The sequence below is a fragment of the Leuciscus leuciscus genome (genome assembly GCF_965113295.1).
Source record: "Leuciscus leuciscus genome assembly, chromosome: 19".
In the NCBI taxonomy this organism is placed as follows: Eukaryota; Metazoa; Chordata; class Actinopteri; order Cypriniformes; family Leuciscidae; genus Leuciscus; species Leuciscus leuciscus.
Genome location: NC_138743.1, coordinates 10,264,755 through 10,281,913, shown reverse-complemented (window position 1 = coordinate 10,281,913; position 17,159 = coordinate 10,264,755). Strand labels below are relative to the sequence as shown.

General features: G+C 36.0%; 3 protein-coding genes across 4 annotated transcripts; 1 reads left to right on the top strand and 2 right to left on the bottom strand.

Moving 5' to 3' along the window:
* The first annotated feature begins 471 nt into the window (after positions 1–471).
* On the top strand, positions 472–5,009 carry esco2 (establishment of sister chromatid cohesion N-acetyltransferase 2). Of its 2 annotated transcripts, none has more exons than XM_082148233.1 (11): positions 472–615; positions 1,106–1,160; positions 1,258–2,155; positions 2,238–2,316; positions 3,081–3,114; positions 3,368–3,506; positions 3,590–3,721; positions 3,808–3,897; positions 3,984–4,127; positions 4,217–4,401; positions 4,504–5,009. In XM_082148233.1, exons 2-11 carry the CDS (start codon positions 1,117–1,119, stop codon positions 4,634–4,636), a joined length of 1,878 nt encoding a protein of 625 aa, XP_082004359.1. In that variant the 5' UTR covers positions 472–615; positions 1,106–1,116; the 3' UTR covers positions 4,637–5,009. The 2 variants fall into 2 exon arrangements, with proteins under 2 accessions (XP_082004359.1, XP_082004358.1); XM_082148232.1 differs by having other exon boundaries at positions 473–615; positions 3,078–3,114.
* Positions 5,010–5,410: 401 nt separating this feature from the next.
* Positions 5,411–8,586, bottom strand: pbk (PDZ binding kinase). Its single transcript, XM_082148275.1, has 8 exons — positions 8,487–8,586; positions 8,227–8,300; positions 7,976–8,069; positions 7,745–7,884; positions 7,489–7,658; positions 6,358–6,487; positions 6,058–6,240; positions 5,411–5,974 (listed from the first exon to the last, which is right to left on the bottom strand). Exons 2-8 carry the CDS (start codon positions 8,294–8,296, stop codon positions 5,739–5,741), a joined length of 1,023 nt encoding a protein of 340 aa, XP_082004401.1. The 5' UTR covers positions 8,297–8,300; positions 8,487–8,586; the 3' UTR covers positions 5,411–5,738.
* A 1,566-nt stretch (positions 8,587–10,152) lies between these two features.
* Positions 10,153–17,073, bottom strand: slc35d3 (solute carrier family 35 member D3). Its single transcript, XM_082148264.1, has 2 exons — positions 14,260–17,073; positions 10,153–13,469 (listed from the first exon to the last, which is right to left on the bottom strand). The coding sequence occupies exons 1-2, from the start codon at positions 14,693–14,695 to the stop codon at positions 12,640–12,642; spliced, it is 1,266 nt and encodes a 421-aa protein (XP_082004390.1). The 5' UTR covers positions 14,696–17,073; the 3' UTR covers positions 10,153–12,639.
* Between the last annotated feature and the right edge of the window lie 86 nt (positions 17,074–17,159).

The window sequence follows — 17,159 nt, the reverse complement described above, 5'->3', positions numbered from 1 at the left end:
CACATAAATTTAACCTGACATCCCATATGACTTAACCTTGTGTTTAATTGAAGTATCGAACTGTCCTCACGCAAGCAACTGCATAATATTTCTGCCACAAAAGATGTGGTAAAAGTAGTAAGAGAGACTAGTTTGCGGTTACGAATTCAGATAGTTTTATCAACACAGACACGAATCAGAGTTGATTTAAAATAATAAATAAAAAAACAACTTTTGCAGACTGATGTAAATGTATTTTGTGTTTGATGTAGATGCAATTGTTTTATTTATTTTTTATTCTAAAATACTTTATTTTTTATTCTAAAATACTTTATTTTTACAATAACCAAGTGGCAGTAAGAAACTGAATTAGGGAACTTGAACGTACAGTCCGACAGGACCGGTTCTTTAAAACAAACCGTTCAAAAGAACCGATTCGCAGATATGAATCCGACTTCCCATTACTAACCGGATGTTGTCATGCAACACACGCTGTTTCCGTTTCCGTGTGCGCCACAACTGGCTCTGGCGCGGTGTTCAAAGCAGATCGCGGGTGAGGGGGAGAGTTTTGCCGCGATTATTTTGTTCCAGTGTTTTCTCTCAAATAAAAAAACAGAAGCGGATTTATTTTACCTGGTAAGTCATCAACTACAGATATTGTTATCGTGTCAGTATTTAAATGACGTTTGTGATGATGATTATATCCAGCATGTATTTTTAGGGAGATTTTGCTTGTTGTTACTTGGCGCCTAGAAAATAATTGCGGTAAAACAAGTGATATGTGAAGTTGAATATGCTGTATGCTTTATACTCTGGGCCAAACTACATATACCTGTAAGTCCTGTATCATAGCAATAAGTTTGACAGGAAAACATTCAGTTAGATTCTTTTAAATCTCTCAATTTAATGACACACAATATTCTCACTGTCTACTGACGCAATTGAGTGTTTGTGTAATAATATATTGTGTAATAACTTTGCTCGTTACTACTTGAGATAATCTCAATGTGATATAATGTTAGAAAAAACAATATTGCAGAAATATAAGAATGTTCCAGAAACAGTGGCGTCCTATAAAATTGTTAGAAATCATGTCATTCTCTGATTCCCTGTCTTCTCATTTCAGGTGATTTGAAGATGTTATCCCGAAAAAGAAAACATGGCTCTCCTGATGATGAAAGGTTTGTGATGTAATTTTGTTAGATATTAGATCGTGAAATGTTCTTTGCTCTTATGACTCAGATTGCGAACCATGTTTTCCTTTGTAACCCTCCACAGTAACCCATCTAAGAAACCAATAATAAGCCCGAGAAGTTCTCCAAGACGGACAACTCGACAAAAAGAGAACATTCCCATCTCGCTGGCATCACCCCCAAAAATTCCCAGTACACCTAAGAAGATGCAGAGGACCTCTTCACTAGAATCTCCTCCAAAACGGATCTCGCCACGCAAAACAGTATTAGGAGCAAAATCTTTCTACAGCAAACAGAAGCCCCTGTATCTCACACCGCTTGAAAGGAAACTGTTGAAGGAGACCAAGTCACCACCGTCAGCCCCTAGCAAAGAGCCATCACACCCCCCTTCAACTGCTGAGAATCCTGTTAAAAAACCAGTGAGGAGGGTTCAGAAGAAAAGCAGCGTCACTGGTCCACAGCCTAACCTGAAAGGTTACTTTACTGCTAAACCCAAAGGGAAGAGTCCCTCTGACACACAAACGGATCAGTCGTCAAAGGTCACGTTTCCCCCCATTTCATTTAGCTCCATGAAATCCAAAGGTAAACCCAAGCTTGTTGTGGGAGCAGCTTTCTTCAGCACTGGAAAAAAGGCCAATTCATTGTACAAGAAGTCTGCACAGAACTCAAAGCCTAAACAGCCCTCAACTTACGAGAAACCCAACTCTCAGAAACCCGTGAAGAAGAAGGAAGTGAAGTCAGCACCAGGAGAGCGTTCCCCAGTCCGCCGTGCCGTCTTCTTAAAAAAACACCCGAAAGTGGACAGCACAACCAAAGCTACCAATGATGAAGAAGCTGAGAGCAGCGAGTCAACACAAGTGCTGTTAAGTCCCAAGAATGTGTCTCCTCAGGTCCTGGCTGATTTGCATGGTATTACCAAAGATTTAAAGGTGATTTTGAGGAGATCCGTTAGCCCAAACTATTCCTTTGAAGCTGGTAGCCAGGTAAGATTGAACTATTGAATTATCTGCTAATAACTTCAAAAAGCTTTCATCATCTGTTTCTCAAACTGAAAATGTTTTCCAGAACTCACCCGCAAAAAATGATTCAGTGTTTGATGTGAGTGACATTCCATCAGAACACAACAGCTCTCATGATGATGATGGTAACATCCACTAATTATCTATCTATCTATATAATGTATAATCTATCTGTCTCTCTGTCTACTATATATATATATATATATATATATATATATATATATGAATGAATTATCAAAAATAATTTCTAATTAGAAAATAATTTAATATTAAATGAGTAATAAAAAATATAATTTTGTGGATAATCGTATAAATGAAGGTAAATTAACATCTACAAATTATCTGTCTGTCTATCAAATATATATATGTATGTGTGTGTGTGTATGTGTATATATATATATATATATATATATATATATATATATATGTGTGTGTGTGTGTATATATATATATATATATATATATATATATATATATATATGTGTGTATGTGTATATGTATCTCAGCAGTGTTATTTAGTATTATTTTTATAGTATTATTGTTTTTATTAATCATTTGAATTAGGTTTTATTATATCTCCAGTTTTCAAGAAATTTTGTCATGTGCTTTTGTCACTTTTATTATTTATTATTTATAAATATAAATATTTCTGTTTAACTTTAATTTATTGCAGTTTTATTTTGTCATTTTAGTACTTCAACTTAAACCTGTTTATTTCAGTTAGTTACTATATTATAAATATATATATATATATATATATATATATATATATATATATATATATATATATATATAAATATAAATAATTGACTGTGTGTATATGTAAACAGTCAATAATATCTGATATTTTTGAAAAGATGATTTATTATTATTTCTCTCTGTTCAGAAGAGTCATCTGTATATCCCATCTTTGGCACTAAAAGGTAAGTCCATCATATACACATTTTTCCCCTAAAGCAGTTGTGGCAAAATATTCAATATTGAAGGGTACGATAAATGGAAAAAATGTCAAATGTATAGCTCCATAAAACTAGTGTGATATAATAACTTGTGACCTTGTTTTTGCCAGGTTATATTATTTCTTTCATATTTAATGTCATGACCATGTAAAGTCTGTAAACTTTTCATTGAATGTGTTTAGTTTGAGCCTTATTAGTTGTTCTTTCTTGGTCTCAGATCTCAGAAAAAAGGGATTTTGTCACCACCACTGAACACCAGCACTCCTGCACTGACTGGCACTCCTGCTTTTAAGGCCAAAGAGAGGAGCGCTTTGAGAAGAGAGATGAAGAAGCAAACGGATAACCAGCTCATCATTGTGAGTAGAAGGTGCAGTTGTTAAATGGAAATAAATGGGTGGTTCTTCACCTCTTGTTAATGGTTAATGTGTCTGCTCTTTAGGATGCTGGTCAGAAGCAGTTTGGCGCTACTTCATGCGGGTCGTGTGGGATGCTGTACAGTACAGATAGTCCCGAGGACAACTTCCAGCACACGCAGTTCCATCAGCGCTTCTTGGACACCATTAAGTTTGTGGTGAGCCGTCATGATGTTGTCATCAATGCAGTTTACCGATTCTGCTACAAAAATGTTGCAATTTCACATCAATTTGTATGTTTTAGGGTTGGAAAAAGGAGAGGGTTGTGGCAGAGTTCTGGGATGGAAAGATCATTCTTGTTCTTCCTGAGGATCCAAAGTATGCCACAAAAAAGGTATGCTGGTAGTTTGATAGAGTTGAAACGCCGCTTATGCCGAGCTAAATCATCAGTATTTTCTAACTTGTGCTGCTTCCTTCCAGGCAGAGGACGTGAGACGGATCGCAGACAGTGAATTGGGCTTTCAGCAGATCACACTCAGTAGCCCGAGCTCGGCTAAAACCTACCTGTTCATTAACAGTGACAGGATGGTTGTGGGATGTCTGGTGGCTGAGAATATTAGACAGGTGAGTCTTTGTCTACCTGAAGACTTAACCTCAGAATGGCAGTGATGAACTAAAGGAAAACTGATCTTACTGAACCCAATGTTTTCCAGGCCTTTCGTGTGCTGGAGCAGCCAGAGAAACCCAAGGACATGAACAAGGAGGATTTCATGGAGCGCCACAGAGCCTGGTGCTGCTCTACCGTGCCGGAAAAAGCCCTCTGTGGCGTCAGTCGCATCTGGGTCTTCAGTCTGATGAGGAGGAAGGGCATCGCCACTCGCCTTCTGGACACTGTCAGGTACCAAACATTTTCAGTGCATTAATAAGATGAAAGATCTTATAGTGGGAGTTAGCATAAATTACTTTATGTATATAAAACTATTGTTTCTTACTGATTCAGGAATTCTTTCATGTACGGGAGCCATCTGACCAAACAAGAAATCGCCTTTTCTGACCCAACACCAGAGGGGAAGCTGTTTGCCACAAAATACTGCCAGACACCAACATTTCTGGTGTACAACTTCATCAGTTAAAGGAAAAACAACTACACTAGGTTTTAGTTTGACTGCATTTGTTAATGCTTTTGTAAGTTTTTTCAGAGTTTTTAATAGATAAAAAAAAAATTGTTATATGTTCAAGTGAAGTTCAGTCTAATATGATAAACATCTCATTTTACTGTGTTTTAGAGACTGATGTTTTGTCTTTAATGCCGAGTTCATGAATTCATATTTAAGGCACGGTTCACTTCACTAACACTGGCTGATTATTGTAAGCCAGCAGGTCCTAAAGGTTCCAGTTTGGAAAATTAGGCTGTCATAATTCCTTAAAGTTGGTTGTAAAATGAACAAAAACGTTCAGTTGAACTGCTCCTTTGTACATATTTTTTAAAATAAATGGTCTTGTTCATGTTTTGTCTTGTACTTTTGAATCAGGCTGAGTTATACAGCTTAGGTGACTGATCACTATTTAAGTTTTCAGTTTGTAATTACCCTTTTGCCTTCTAGTTAATTTGATAGTTTTGTGGTGCAATGACATTTTAAAAGTTTTTCAATTAGTCTGCCCATTAAAAACTTGCATTCTACAAGAATTAGCTAAATGCTTTAGAATGAGCAGAGGTTTTGAACGTATTGTAAAAAAAAAAATCTTTAAATCAAGAACTTTATTTTAGTTCTGTTCCACATGTACTTGTAGTAATTACAAGGTACTAACCCTACTAACTTACTCTTAAACCTTACCTCATGTATTTACCTCTTAACCAGTACTTAGGTAAGTACACATACTGTAAAATAACATGCAACGACATTAAGTTGAACACAAATTACTTTAATCATGGTCAGTAAGAACTTAAAGATTCCCATCAAGTAATGAGTCAGGTGTGCTGATTTTATACACAAAGACCATAGTTCAAATAGACACTTTAATTCAAATTGCGTTGTAATTACAGTATCTAGAAAATGTCTGAACGTCAACAGAGTACATACGAACATATGTAACATGACAAAATCCTCAACAGAAAAATATTTACAATGTGACAAAGAAACCGCTCACAAAGTAAAATTATAGAAAGAAAAGCAGAGCAGAAACCAGACCCAACCTGTAAACATACCAATATATTTTACATTGATGGGAGTGAATTTAATCAATTGTAATGACCTCACTGTTTTTGTCACAAAGCTGGTTGTTGGATTCCAGCACCTGAACAATGTGAGCTGCAGAGGGTCTTTTATGAGGATCTTCCTCAGTACAGAGACAGAAGAGCTCCACCATCCTCTGGTAAGACCCTCCAAGAGTGGCTGCGTCCAAAGCCGGTCGAGTTCCCAGCCTCTCATAATACGCATCTTCATCAAAACCATCCTCATCGAAGGAGTCATCTAAGAAAAAGACAGAATAGATGATTTGAAAAAGTATGAAAAGTGCTACAAATAGCACATGGATTTGACTACATTAACTTTACCATCGTCATTATCACCACTCTCAGTGTCCAGCAACTCCAGGTGAGGGACAGAGAGTGTCATCATCTCCCACAGCGTGAGTCCATATGCAAAGATATCAGCTTTGTCTGTGATAACCCCATCCTCCAAGGCTTCCTTAGGGTTCCACGGCTCCGTCCCAATGTAATGGGCCTTTGGATCGCTCACTGAGGAAAAATGGGTTTGAAATTATACTTTAATATAGTGGATCTAAAAAAAAAAGATTCTTTTTTTTTTTAATTAACAAAAGGAAGCAAAATGAATCATGTTAAATCTTTTCATACCCTGCATGTTTTCATCCAGTGGCAGTGACACACCAACATCACAGATTTTGATGCTTTCAAAGTCGCCCTTGATGACAACATTGCATGACTTCATGTCTCCATGCAAAAGCCTTTTCTCATTATGCAGGTACTGAAGAAAAACAACAATAAAACACTTGTAGGAGCTTGGGATTACATAATAATTACATTTGATTATGGAAAAAGTAGTAAAGGCCTGTTCACACAAGGACGATAATTATAACATGGTTATAAAAATCTTCCAACATGTAAAAATAATAGAGTCCACACCACAACTACAACAATAATGGCAAAGAGGAACGATATCATTGGATACACTTTCAAAAAGATTTTTTCCAGATGATCAACGTTAAAACCAGTTCACACCAAGAACGATAATTATAACGATTATATTAGTGTCTACACGTACGCACAATTTTGTTGTGTATTATAAGTATGTGCTGCAGTTATATCGTCTGGCTCTAAAATCAGGATGAATTCTATGGATGCTTGATTCCGCCACTGAATAAAAAAGAAAAGGTAATTGTGACTTTACATCTTGCAATTCAGACTTTTTTCCCTCAGAATTGTGAAATATAAACTCGAAATTGCGAGATATGAAGTCGCAATTCTGAGAAATAAAGTCTGAATTGCGCGACATAAACACAATTCTGAGAAATAAACTCGCAATTGCAGGAAAATGTTAGAATTGTGAACGGACTTTTCCCCCCTTAAAACTTATTAAACTAGCAATTCTGACTCTTTTCCCGCACAATTGCGACTTTATTTTTCAGAATTTTTCAGTTCTGACTTTATAACTGAGGGGAGGGGATAAAAAGTCACAATTAGCTTTTGTATTTTTTATTCCATGGTGGAATAAAGCTTCCATACTCATCAGCTGGAAAAAAAAACATTGTGAAAATGATTCCAACAATATCGTTCCTCTGTACCGTTATCGTTATAGTTGTGCTGTGGGGTCTGCTATTGTTTTACATCTAGAACGATTTTTAAAACTATATCTTTATTGTTAAATAGTAATCGTCCTTAAAAAACATCGACAGCCTTAGTTTATAGTTATCGTACTGGGTGTGAACGGGCATTAAAAGTAAATTTACAAATGACCCACAACCACACCTGTAAACCACGTGCGACGTGAAGAGCCACTTTTTCAATAGTGGCCACTGGAAATGCCTGAAGACCCTCTTCACTTCTTTTCTCAATGAGGTCATTCAGAGACTGCTCTCCACCATACTCCATCGCTAAACACTTAGAGCCGTCCTTTGCTGTGGTAAAAGCTCTGAAGCCTTAAAAAAAATTAATTACAAAAAAGATATTTGGCTTATAATCCTTATATTTATCTTTACCTGTAATATTTGAAAGAAATACTTGCCAACAATATTGGGGTGGTGCAGGTCTTTTAAAATCTTTGCCTCAGCGGTCAGACGCTTCTGATAAACATTCATTTGGCTTTTTTCACACTTGCTGTTGATCTTCTTAATGGCCCATGGTGAATGAGTCTGCTTGCCCATCCTGATGTTAAAATTGGCATAGATGTTTAACTTGCCCATTACATTAACATGGAGTAGGTAGTACAAATATGCATCAAATCTTATGTATGAACCTGTTCATGAGATAGACATTGACACCAGTCCCGCAGCCGAGCTTCTTCATGAAGGGAGAGGCAGGAATGGTGACTGGGGTTCCACATGCACCGACTGATAACAAACAACACATTGAAGACATTATTAACTAACTTACTTTAACCAACGACCACATTTGGATCAAACCCATCTCGATGATGAGAAAGCCAATATAACGTCTAAATATAGATGTAGCGTAATTAAAGTATCAGACGTTTAAAGACTACTCTACCTGGACTTTTCACTTTTGCAGGCTTGCAAGGCGTTTTAAAGGCACCAGGTAATTCTTTGTTGGCCTCCATTTGTCTGAAATTAAAGAATAAAAGATCATATTTTTGTTTACAATAACAGTTAACGTTACCACAATCCGTACGTCAAACATTAGACACAAGTTTAGTCACGCTATAACGTTACACAACCAATTAAACACAAAAAATCAAACCACAATTCGAAATATAGCATATAGATGTAAAACAAATTATTTTTAATTACAATAGAGAAGCTGAAAAACGCGCCCGTATTTCAAAATTCACCGGTTTGGTTGACGTCAAACGTACGTACACAAAGCAACGGTGTCCGTAGAGGGACAAAACTGATTGCGTGGGTTTTCGTTAATTTTTTCAGATCCTTTTCCCTAATTTTATTCTCCAGTGGAAATTTGATTCTCTCAATCTGAAAGAACAGTAAATTAAACCGAATAAAAAACTAATAAAATGTTTTAAATGAAAGAATAAAATAAAAGCTAAATAAAAAGGCCAGTGCTGTTTCAATATTAATTCTATAATATTATTCGTTTTCATTAATATTTTTAAACAACAAGACGCCTTTTATTTCGGAAGGGTTTGTGCTATTTCTTTTGGTGTAAAAAGTTGAAAAATTGCGCACATTCAATGTAGATTAACTGAAATAGTTAGAAACATATGTATTTTTATACATATACGTGAAGTGCATAAACTGGTCTCTTAAGCATATATTTATTACTGATTAGCCTATTTTTAAAGTGCTACACAACAGCTTATTTGTATCATAAAACTGCAACACCATTATTATGTAAAAAGATGACTCACCTTTGTCCACTAGATGGCAATATGCATGCATGCTTAGGGATAGTTCACCCAAATATTAAAATTATGTCATTATTTACTCATTCTCATGTTGTTTCAAACCTGTATGAATTTCTTTCTTCTGCGGAACAAAAAAGAACATATTTAGAAAAATATGGATAAACAAACATTTGATGGACCCCATTGACTTCCCGTATGGAAAAAAATACTATGGACGTCAATGGGGTCCCACTATGGCTACAGACATTCTTCAAAATATCTTCTTTTGAAAGAAATTAATACAGATTTGGATCAACTTGAGGGTAAGTAAATGATGACAGAATTTTCATTTTTGGGTGAACCAGTTGCAATCGTGCAAACAATATTTCTTAAGTGTTCTGCTATGCCAAAGCCAAGATAACCAAGAGGCCCATTGAACAAACATGCTTTTATTTAATTTTTGTGTTTCACTGCAGAGTTCAATTTTTCAAGCTTTTGTATTCAATACTCAGGGCAGAGAAGAGAGATAATAAAACCCACTCGAAGGCAAATAAATGAACAGCCTGATTAGGTAAAGATATGCAAATCACTTTTACATTCAAGATCTGAATGTGCTGATTAAAGAGAGAAAAAAAGATTAGAGGAGAAGAATGATCCATTAAAACAGCAATGACCCAAATTCCTGTTCAAAACAAAATATACCTACCTAAAAAATACAGATGTCCTGTACTTTGTATGACTGTGATGTTGCATGTTTGGCGAGGAAATCAGCTGTTGACATTAATCTAAAGAACAATCTGTCCTGGACATATCTATTTGACCATTGAATTTTAAATTAAACTTCCACTGGCCATAAATCATATTAAGAATGGGAACATAAAACCAAACAAATGCTTCATGAAAAGTATGAAATGTGATCACAACACCACAAAGCACATCTTTCCCACATATGGCTTCAAGCATGACATTAACTTTTTATACGTTTGGCTCTGAGGGTTTGTGCTATATTGTCTGGCAAATTGTCTTTTCGTAATGTGCCTTGAGCAAAATGAAGAAGATAATACTCCATGCTGTGCTATCTATTATAACTGAAAAATGATAACAAAAGCACCTGGTTCTCATGAGAAGTTTATTTGTTTTCACTTGTTCACTGTCAGGCAAAGATGATTTTAAATGGAGGAAAGCCATGGATAGTATAACATGAATGTGCTCTAGTGTAACAACAGATACTACTGTTCTGAGAGGCCTGAAGTTTACATTTATTTATTAACCCAGCTAGCAAAATTTGAGACAATTTTGTAAACTATTGCTTTTGCAAACAGCCAGTTTCGATTTTTTCTTGTTTATGAAAACATTAAGGGAATATTCCATTTTATCATTTTGCAAACATGTTATTTTTGAATGTTCTCTGAAACAATAGTGACATTTAAAAAACTTTACATGAATGTCCAACTAAAATGTTTCAGGAAAATGTATACACTGTAAAGAATTATATGATCAATAAGTTGTGACAACATATGTTTTTACATTGCAATTTTGTACAACTTATACAAAATGTTTTAAGTCCGCTTAATAAAATTTAAGTTGAAATGACTTAAACATCCAAGTTGATTGTACAAAAAGTTGCTGCCTTAAATTTTTCAGTACAGTGTATATATTGTTATTGTGCTAATGTTTTGAGAACATTATTAAAGATAACTTTGAATGCACGATCTATTAACGTTACTGGAAGAACGTTTGTTCAACTTCAAGAAAACCTTTACCAACCTTTAGCCAAAGTTCTGAGAATGTTCCCGTGAGCTGGGAAGGAGATGCTTCTCTGACTGAAAATAAAGAATGCTAGCAAACCAAAAAAAAAAAGTGCTTTTGAAAAAGTTTTGAAAGGCACCTTTGGATGCGTTATCCCACCGTAAAGTGCTGACTGTGAAAGCAACCGTACTCTTGTTTTAGCAAGTACACTAAAGAGGCATGTTCACTGTGTGTGTGTTACATAAAGAAATGCTGAGAGCTTCTAAATTTAGAAATATATATTTCTTTCTATGTTTTGCATTTTCAGTAGAACCAGTGGTGAAGGTGGTCTGCTTTTGCTGATAGGAACCCACTCAAATGCATACAACTTTACATTTAGTGAAGTCAGCTACAAGATCGATAGATATTGACTTCAATATCATGGAGTGGTTCTCAGCTGTGTCAGTACTCAGATTTTAAGATTGAACAACAAGTGGCAACCCAACACAGTATCAAAAGTAAACACAAATGTCGCAAACACTGAACTATATTTCGATTATTTGTTCTGATGTGATCAGATCCCCAAAAGGCTTTGCCTTTTTCTTGTCTCTTGATTTCACATTCTCGACAGACAATCACGAAACACATGATGGATGGCTCAAACCTTATGTATCCTTGCTGCAAGTATTTAATATAGTCTAGGACTGGTCATATTTTCTTTTACCTTGCATAATTGTGTTAATGGTTATCGAGATTGAAGGCATGTCACACAACCAGTCAATGTTGGCATTGCTTTATCTGGCAAAATGCAACAAAAATGAGTAGCATTTTCCCTTCCCTATTCATTTTTGCTTGAATTATTTCTGTCTTAACTGTGCATTATTATAAGTTTAGTTGAATTTTATTATTGGATAAAAAAAATTGTTTTTGCCCCATTGTCAAAATAGACTTGCAATTCATTTCTGGATTGTGAGCCACCAATTGTGAATCACTGATATAAAGTATATCCAGCTCTATATTGTTTTGTTAAGATGGTTGGTCTCCTAGATGGTTGGAAGTTAAAGAGGATTTTAAATAATTGCACGGTTTTATCAAGCTAAAGCAGTTGGTGGGAAGCCTGTATTATACATGTTTTTAAAGATGATACAAAAAGAACATAAGTGTGATGTAAAATCATTTAAAATTAATTTCACATTCTACATGCAAATGGGAAAATTCAATGCCTCCTATTCAAGAATTGCATTCGTAGACAAAACACTATACAGGCACAGGCACTACGTGCATATAAACATAAATAATCATTCAAAATAAAAGCAATCCAATTCAATTAAAGGGATGGATACTCCACACAAAAAAAAATAATTCTATAATTTCCCCTCATGTCATTCCTTTCTTCTGTGGAAGACAAAAGGAGATATTTTGAAGAATGTTGGTAACCAAACAGTTTCGGTTCCCATTGTATTTTTTGTCCATATAATGGAAGTCAATAGGAACGGAAACTGTTTGGTTACCAACATTCTTCAAAATATCTTTATGATCCACAGAACAAAGAAAATCACACAGGAACGATATGAGGGTCAGTAAATGATGACAGAATTTAAATTTTTGGGTGGACTATCCCTATTAAGATAATTTTTTTTTTTTTTTTTTCAATAGTCATTTCAAACTGATCCTAAAATAAAATGATCTTTTATTTTAAGTCAATAAATTGGCTCATCTGTCATGTGATTTTACTCCCTCTACTGTACAAACAGACCTTTTTTATAAAAAATAAATGTTTTTCATAAAATCATGTTCAGGAGAGAAAAAGGCAAACATTGTTCACACCATCAACAATACTTCAACAATTATCATGCACTTCGTGAAACCAATCATCAAGGACTTTGGACCTCCATATTATCAAGTAAAGTGTCTTTCTTAAAGACATTTAAGGTGCGAATGGATCTCCAGACCCCTACATAACTGTCGCTCAGAGATTGTCTCGTAGGATCCTCTGATGGGACCCCCGGCCTTTCTATTTCTATGGACTCTGCCACTTTATTCTCACGAATGGGACTCAGGTCATTGCCATCAGCTGATGGCGTCAGGCTGCCATTGGGAACGTTCTCCAGACCATTTGGAACAGTTTCCGTATCTCCATCAGGCTTGGCTGGTTCCACATAAGGTTCTCCTGGAAGTTCTTCATTTTTAGCGGACTCATCCATATCCTGGTAGGCCAGCTTCTTTCTGGTTTCGTGATACTTCACCGCACAGTAGATGACGGAGCCGACGGTGTTCACTACCACGCCTGCCACGAACAGTTTGGTTGGCATCACGTCAGAGAAAGCCAGCATGCCCACGGTGATAGTAGCTATACTCTTGACCACCCCCACAAAACTGGTGGTGACGGCCGAGTTGATATATGTACAGTGTAGTGTGGTAAAGTTCATCGCACAGCCAATGATGATGCAGGTACAGAAGATTCCTGTGATATACGGGTTCTTCCAACCTTCATATGTCCACATGTCAATGGCATCCATGCTTACAATGGAACAGATGAAGAGAACAGGAGAAGCCACCACTGCAATGGTGTACTGGGCCGTGAGTGGCCCATATTCACTGTCTGCACTCACTTTTTGGATGAGTACCAAATAGGATGCGTGGACAATCACAGCTAAAACGCCAGTCACGTAGCCAAAAGGGTCACCTGTTAGATCTCCGGCACCTGCACAAGAACAGAGCGACACGGTGCAGAGTTAAAGAGACTGCGCCATACATGATTTATGTTCATTCAAATGAAACTCTATGTGAGATAAATATTTCATGCAGACATCACATGCATAGAATCTCATATTATGGACAAGACAGCAATAGGCAAGATTAGAGTAGTTGTTTTTAATTCTATACTGGATTCTAGACTTTATGGAGCGCTAGTATCAAACTGGGGCAAGTTGTCACATTGAGGACCAATTACACAAATGCATGCAAATCTATATGAATCTAAAAAAAATATCTAGAAAACTTTCTTAAGTAGTCTTTACGATCTTTATCCTCAAACCTACAATGTAAAACAATTTTTTTTTTACATAATATTTTTGTAGCTGTTGGTTATGAAAACTAGGGAATTTGTTTGTCCATAAATGTCACATTTATGTGGTCATGTTTGTTTTACATGCTGCAAATATATATGCCACTTTATTAACTACTTTATTAATTACAATATTTATTTTCAAATTGTTTGCTGTTTCATGAATTCTGTTTACATTTGGCTGAAACCCTAATAAGCTGTTTAATGACAGGTTCCATTGAAAAAACGTTCCCCCATATAGTGTGACAACATGCCCCTATAGTGGGAAATGATTTCTCATATGTTCAAAGGCTTTTTTTTCTTTTTTTTTACCCAAGACTTATGTGCAATAATAATAATAAAAACTGTGATTACAAGTTTAATATTTAAAAAAAGAAAAGAAAAAAAGAACTAAGTTATTATCTATAAATGTCCAAAATATTCCTACCAGCCAGTGCTGCTCCTCCAGTGGTGATGAGAACTGCTGTGATCACCCCAGCTGATGGGAACCCATTCTTCAGCACACACACTCCAATCCCTAACGTTACCAAGGGCAGGCATCGCTTAAACACAACATACATGGGTAAACTCAGTCCCCTGAGAGACCAGAGGGTCAGCGTGGACTGCAAAGTTGACAAAATACAGACACTCGCAAAAACTTTCACTAACTGGAGGCTGAAGGGTGGTATATCTATTTTGCCCAGTCTCCTCAGCACCTCTAATGTGAGAGCCGCGGTGCCGCTGGTCAGAGACTGAATTAAAGTCAGATACGTGAAGTTATAGGTCGTAATGAGGAATTTTAACAAAATATTTAGCGATCCCGAAAAGAATCCATGAGCAACGGCCACCGAAATGCCCAGCAAACGTCCTTTGCAAACTTCCATGTCTTCCTTCGTAGACTGGGGGTTCCCGGCGTCTCCGTATTACGCACTGAGCTCTGAGTTCACTGCTGAATATTCACGTGCACTCTCCTCTCGCTCGCGCGTAATTCACACAACACGCGCGCTGGTGCTGAGTGCTGCTGAATAAATGCGACACGCGCTGCAGCTCTGACTGTCTCCTCTGTACAATGATTGAATTGGAGTCAACTGCAGCCAGTCCATTTACTTTGATGTACTTTATTTCTCCCTCCAGGTAGTTTACAGTTGTAAACAATACAAGCTGTGGGCAATTTAGATCTGTAAACCAATGCGCAAAGTATAAGGTGTTGAATAAAGTCACCATGAAATCAAAATTGAAGTTTTTTTTTTAACTTTAAGTATTCAAATGTTAGCCTAACTGTTATCTATAAGCTAGTGTGCTCCAAAATAATGACACAAATTCGTATTTAGAAGATATAAACATTCAGTCTCTCACTTCCGCCAATATGGATCAGCGATTTTGATGACATCACTCTGCACTTCAGCTTCTCATCAGATTTTCTGTCCAATCAAATGCTCTCTAAAGTCTAAAGTGTCCCAGCCCCTACACTATAAATAGATAATAAAGCTGCATTAAAAAATGGTCACTTGTTCACAAATTTACTATTTTCTACATGGTGAATGGCACATGGTGCACTATAGGGGGTAGGAAACGATTCAGACTAAATATGATTTCCATTGAGTCTGGCTTCATGTTTGTGTCACGCGAACTGCTAGCGCGCACACATTCTGCTCTGATCCAGAGACACGATAGCACAAAGCAGATCATATGCGCGAGCCGGCACAGGGTATCGGACCCATTTGAATTTTAAATATGGTTAGAGATTAGGAGGAAACTGCGGCTTTACCAGCCTCAACAGCTCTGGCCAAGCTGTGATATAAACGAAACGCCATTGGATAATTAAAAAAAGGGGAGGAGGTGTTCAATGTATCCCACCCTGTCTTCCTGTTTTAGTGGAAATTACGTCAACACATTGAGTAATGCTATGCTTTTCAAGGCACTTCAGTGGGCTTTTAACCCCCCCAAATAAATGTTATCTACACAGGCTATATAAGCATTTCACCTGGGTTTTAAAACTTTTTTGTCAATATAAAAGTTAGATTACAGGGACGCTCGGGAAGATATCGAGTTTGCCTAAGGAGGTAATCATTGGAACAGTACGCCCCTAGAAAAATGTTTCATTAGGATAGGGGGTTTTCAAACTGTTCCTGAGATCTAAATTCTTAACTTAAAATTTGAAAAAGTTCTATCTTTTGATATGAGGGTGAGTAGTTAATGGCAGAATTTTCAGTTTTGGGTGAACTAAACCTTTAATTAAGTGGGTTAAAAAAAATGTTGTGTCTTTTTTAATTTTAAGTTCAAGAAAGGTTGTTTGGCTGTACGAGAATAGATTGCGTGTCTAAAATTTTCTGTATAGTCAAACTCCCTGAAAGTGTTTATATAATTGCCACACCAGCTTGAGCTCTGAACATGGAAGCAATATCTAAAGTCACAGTTTGAGCTTCAAAACTTTCTGTTTACAATTTCAAAGGCTTCATATCAGTTCTGGTGATTCAAGGTCATTTGGATAACAACATGCCATTGGAAAATCCTTGACAGCCACTATACAACTTGGGATTATATTAATATATATTCTGAAAGTACACTGTCTTTTATTGTTGAAGCCCAAAACTCACTTGAAGAATAAAGGGGATTGGGCTTTTTCTGTTTTTAGCTCGAGGTTGTGGAATGCCTGACATCAGATGCGTTTTCTCCATTGAAATATTTAAATCTCAAATGAAAACTTGTTTTCTATGGATTTTAATTATTGATATTTGGAGCTTTTTTATTGTTATGTTTGATGTTTTCTTTTTTCAACTGTATCTTTATATACTATAGAGCCTTTTGGTCTGTAGTGTAGTTGTAAAAGGTTGTAAAAAAATAGACTTGATAAAATGCTACAAAATTTGGTTATACTTTATTTTAATGTGTCCTTGTTACAGTTTAATTATGCATTTAAGTAATATTAATGAACTACATGTACTTACTATAGGGTTAGGGTAAGGAAAATTGGTTGGTTTGGGGTTAGTTGCATGTAATTATGCATAATTTATAGTTATTACTACAGTAACTATATGTAACATCTGTAACAAAGACACTGTAAAATAAAGTGTTACCCAAAATGTATACATGGATATGATACTCATTCAATACTACGGTATATACCATAGTATTACTTGATAACATGTTATATATACCATGTTATCGCTACATTACTTTTTTTCTTAACACTATACTGTTATACCTCTAAATGCTTGTATACTTGGCATTTCTATTCCTAAATTTTGCCCCAAATAAAATATATCAAACAATATTCACTATGTGTCTCAAACTTTGATATGATATTCACATATTTGTCTGCTGCAATCTAAACTGAACAAAGTGCTG

Excerpts from the sequence above, each read along its gene's own strand:
- esco2 (XM_082148232.1), top strand. The coding sequence starts at position 1,117 with ATGTTATCCCGAAAAAGAAAACATGGCTCTCCTGATGATGAAAG. Across the intron at positions 1,161-1,257 it reads GGCTCTCCTGATGATGAAAG|TAACCCATCTAAGAAACCAA; the intron begins GTTTGTGATGTA and ends AACCCTCCACAG. Across the intron at positions 3,898-3,983 it reads CAAAGTATGCCACAAAAAAG|GCAGAGGACGTGAGACGGAT; the intron begins GTATGCTGGTAG and ends GCTTCCTTCCAG.
- pbk (XM_082148275.1), bottom strand. The coding sequence starts at position 8,296 with ATGGAGGCCAACAAAGAATTACCTGGTGCCTTTAAAACGCCTTGCAAG. Across the intron at positions 7,885-7,975 it reads AATGTCTATCTCATGAACAG|GATGGGCAAGCAGACTCATT; the intron begins GTTCATACATAA and ends TTTTAACATCAG. Across the intron at positions 5,975-6,057 it reads GAGTGGTGATAATGACGATG|ATGACTCCTTCGATGAGGAT; the intron begins GTAAAGTTAATG and ends TCTTTTTCTTAG.
- slc35d3 (XM_082148264.1), bottom strand. The coding sequence starts at position 14,695 with ATGGAAGTTTGCAAAGGACGTTTGCTGGGCATTTCGGTGGCCGTTGCT. Across the intron at positions 13,470-14,259 it reads TGGAGGAGCAGCACTGGCTG|GTGCCGGAGATCTAACAGGT; the intron begins GTAGGAATATTT and ends GTTCTTGTGCAG.